Raw genomic sequence first — 4,544 nt, forward strand, 5'->3', positions numbered from 1 at the left:
TCTTGCAACAAAGAAAAGCCCAGGACCAGATGGCTTCACAGGCGAATTCTATCAAACATTTAGAGAAGAGCTAACACCTATCCTTCTCAAACTCTTCCAAAATATAGCAGAGGGAGGAATACTCCCAAACTCATTCTACGAGGCAACCATCACCCTGATACCAAAACCAGACAAAGATGTCACAAACAAAGAAAACTACAGGCCAATATCACTGATGAACATAGATGCAAAAATCCTCAACAAAATACTAGCAAACAGAATCCAACAGCGCAGGGCTTCCCTGGTGGTGCAGTGGTTGAGAGTCCGCCTGCTGATGCAGGGGACACGGGCTCATGCCCTGGTCCAGGAAGATCCCACATGCCGTGGGGCAGCTAGGCCCATGAGACATGGCCGCTGAGCCTGTGCGTCCAGAGCCTGTGCTCCGCAACGGGAGAGGCCACAATAGTGAGAGGCCCATGTACCGAAAAAAAAAAAAGAATCCAACAGCACATTAAAAGGATCATACACCATGATCAAGTGGGGTTTATTCCAGGAACGCAAGGATTCTTCAATATATGCAAATCAATCAACGTGATACACCATATTAACAACCTGAAGGAGAAAAACCATATGATCATCTCAATAGATGCAGAGAAAGCTTCCGACAAAATTCAACACCCATTTATGATAAAAACCCTGCAGAAAGTAGGCATAGAGGGAACTTTCCTCAACATAATAAAGGCCATATATGACAAACCCACAGCCAACATCATCCTCAATGGTGAAAAACTGAAACCATTTCCACTAAGATCAGGAACAAGACAAGGTTGCCCACTCTCACCACTATTATTCAACAAAGTTTTGGATGTTTTAGCCACAGCAATCAGAGAAGAAAAAGAAATAAAAGGAATCCAAATCAGAAAAGAAGTAAAGCTGTCACTGTTTGCAGATGACATGATACTATACATAGAGAATCCTAAAAATGCTACCAGAAAACTACTAGAGCTGATCAATGAATTCAGTAAAGTAGCAGGATACAAAATTTATGCACAGAAATCTCTGGCATTCTTATACACTAATGATGAAAAATCTGAAAGTGAAATTAAGAAAACACTCCCATTTACCATTGCAACAAAAAGAATAAAATATTTAGGAGTAAACCTGCCTAAGGAGGCAAAAGACCTGTATGCAGAAAATTATAAGACACTGACAAAAGAAATTAAAGATGATACAAACAGATGGAGAGATATACCATGTTCTTGGATTGGAAGAATCAACATTGTGAAAATGACTCTACTACCCAAAGCAATCTACAGATTCAATGCAATCCCTATCAAACTACCAATGGCATTTTTCACAGAACTAGAACAAAAAATTTCACAATTTGTATGGAAACACAAAAGACCCTGAATAGCCAAAGCAATCTTGAGAACGAAAAACGGAGCTGGAGGAATCAGGCTCCTTGACTTCAGACTATACTACAAAGCTACAATAATCAAGACAGTATGGTACTGGCACAAAAACAGAAATATAGATCAATGGAACAGGATAGAAAGCCCAGAGATAGACCCACACACATATGGTCACCTTATATTTGATAAAGGAGGCAAGAATATACAGTGCAGAAAAGACAGCCTCTTCAATAAGTGGTGCTGGGAAAACTGGGCAGGTATATGTAAAAGTATGAAATTAGAAGACTCCCTAACACCATACACAAAAATAAACTCCAAATGGATTAAAGACTTAAATGTAAGACCAGACAGTATAAAATTCTTAGAGGAAAACATTGGAAGAGCACTCTTTGACATAAATCACAGCAAGATCCTTTTTGACCCATCTCCTAGAGAAATGGAAATAAAAATAAACAAATGGGACCTAATGAAACTTCAAAGATTTTGCACAGCAAAGGGAACCATAAACAAGACCAAAAGACAGCCCTCAGAATGGGAGAAAATATTTGCAAATGAAGCAACTGACAAAGGATTAATCTCCAAAATTTACAAGCAGCTCATGCAGGTCAATAAAAATAAAACAAACAACCCAATCCAAAAATGGGCAGAAGACCTAAATAGACATTTCTCCAAAGAAGGTACACAGATTGCCAACAAACACATGAAAGAATGCTCAGCATCATTAATCATTAGAGAAATGAAAATCAAAACTACAATGAGGTATCATCTCACACCGGTCAGAATGGCCATCATCAAAAAATCTAGAAACAATAAATGCTTGAGAGGGTGTGGAGAAAAGCGAACACTCTTGCACTGCTGGTGGGAATGTGAATTGGTACAGCCACTATGGAGAACAGTATGGAGGTTCCTTAAAAAACTACACATAGAACTACCATACGACCCAGCAATCCCACTACTGGGCATATACCGTGAGAAAAACATAATTCAAAAAGAGTCATGTACCAAAATGTTCATTGCAGCTCTATTTACAATAGCCAGGACATGGAAGCAACCTAAGTGTCCATCAACAGGTGAATGGATAAAGAAGATGTGGCACATGTATACAATGGAATATTACTCAGCCATAAAAAGAAACGAAATTGAGTTATTTGTAGTGAGGTGGATGGACCTAGAGTCTGTCATACAGAGTGAAGTAAGTCAGAAGGAGAAGAACAAATACTGTATGCTAACACATATATATGGAATCTAAGGAAAAAAAATGTCATGAAGAACCTAGGGGTAAGACGGGAATAAAGACACAGACCTACTAGAGCATGGACTTGAGGATATGGGGAGGGGGAAGGGTAAACTCTGACAAAGTGAGAGAGTGGCATGGACACATATACACTACCAAACGTAAAATAGATAGCTAGTGGTAAGCAGCTGCATAGCACAGGGAGATCAGCTAGGTGGTTTGTGACCACCTAGAGGGGTGGGATAGGGAGGGTGGGAGGGAGGGAGATGCAAGAGGGAAGAGATATAGGAACATATGTATAAGTGATTCACTTTGTTGTAAAGCAGAAACTAACACACCATTGTAAAGCAATTATACTCCAATAAACATGTTTAAAAAATTCCACAAAAATCTTACGTTTGCCATCAGAAAAATTTATTGAAAAAAAAATCAAGCATAATCCTACAAGGCTAGAGGCGTTTAGGTGAGGCCGGATGAAGAAAATCAGGTTTTTTTGAGAGCTTTCCTGAAACTCTGGTTCCCTGCTGGCCGAAAAATACAGGACGCCTGAAACTCGTTCACAAAATACTGGAAGCCTCCAGGGCAGCACAAGCGTGGGACTGAAATCCAAGCCTTGATGTGGTGAAGGCTGTGCAGCCACCTTCTGGGTCGATGCCTAATACAGTAAACGTGGCTGTGGGCCTCAGGAACCTCCTAGGCTCCTTCTGGTCTGTTTGAGGCCATGTCTGAAGATAACAGCGAATTTGGCTGGCTAATTGGTGGACTGAGGAATCACTTGGGACTCTGGATCCTGGTGTCTCCTCACTTGCTGGGGCTGGGGGTTTGCGTTCGGTACCCGGAGCGGAGGCCTCTGCCGGGCATTGTGGGGTCAGCGTTCGGGTCTCCTTGGCAACGCCTACTGGGGAAGGCCGCGGGGTGCACTGGGGAAGGCCGCGGGGCGCACTTCGGAAGGCGGCAGATAGGACTCGAGCGGCCCTTCCGCGTCTTGAGGCCTCCGCAGAGCCTCCCGGTCCTTGGGTTCCCTAGTCTCGGGCCGCGGCCACCCGGCGCGCTAGTACGTAGGAGAGGCTCAGGCCCGGCATGGCGGACGCGCGGTCCAGCGGCCCCCGGCGCGGCGGCACACGGCACGGGCTGCTGTAGAGGATGGTGCGCCTGAAGTGGGGCGGCCCATCGTTCGCCGAGCCCGAGGCGGAGGGACGGCGCGCGGCCGGCGACTGCGGCTCCTGCTTGGGCTGCTGGTGCTGGCGGCGGCTCTTCCCGCGGGGCGCGGCCCGCGGTGCGCGCAGCAATAAGGCCCGGTACATGCGGCCCGGGCCGGCGGCCCAGGAGCGCGGCCGCTGGGGCCCCGCGAGCCTGCGGAGGCTGCTGCAGAAGCTGGCGGTATGGAGGTGGCGCTATTTGCGCTGCGGGGAGCGGCCCGAGAGTCTGGAGGAGATCCCGCTGCTGGCGCTGCACGGCGCCCAAGTCGGCGACTAGGCCGCGGCCGCCGGAAACCCTGCCCCACCCTGCCCCGCCCCGGCCCCTGCACCCGGAGCTTTGATTTTGTTTTGTTTAGTAAAGACAAGAAATGAAAATAAACCGAATTCCATTTGAATGAAAGAACTCAGTTTTTTTTTTTTTGTTGTTGTTGTTTTGGGGGTGGATGTATTGACATGCGTTTGAAACCAAGCGACTCCGTGTTGAGGTTTTGGTGAAGTGAACTGGCTCCGTCCTCCTGTTTCTCTCGGGCAGGGGCCTCGATGCAATAACCGAGCCGGAAAGCAGTCGCTGCAGAGGCCTCCGGATCCCTCCTGCTGCTGCCCCGCGGGGACCATTGTCTCTCCCTAAACACCCACGTAAGAAGCTGGGAGCGGCAGGGGCCTTCAATTGGAGCCAGTCCTGCTGGGTTTAAAAAATGTTTTTTCTTTTAAAGAGGATTG

At 46.5% G+C, this 4,544-nt stretch overlaps 1 protein-coding gene across 1 annotated transcript; it reads left to right on the forward strand.

Annotated features, from left to right (window-relative positions):
* The first annotated feature begins 3,378 nt into the window (after positions 1 to 3,378).
* On the forward strand, positions 3,379 to 4,101 carry C1H1orf202 (chromosome 1 C1orf202 homolog). Its single transcript, XM_060309119.1, is given in 1 exon segment — positions 3,379 to 4,101. A coding segment is annotated over 1 exon segment (396 nt). The 5' UTR covers positions 3,379 to 3,705.
* Positions 4,102 to 4,544: the final 443 nt, after the last annotated feature.

This window comes from Globicephala melas, chromosome 1 (assembly GCF_963455315.2).
Source record: "Globicephala melas chromosome 1, mGloMel1.2, whole genome shotgun sequence".
In the NCBI taxonomy this organism is placed as follows: Eukaryota; Metazoa; Chordata; class Mammalia; order Artiodactyla; family Delphinidae; genus Globicephala; species Globicephala melas.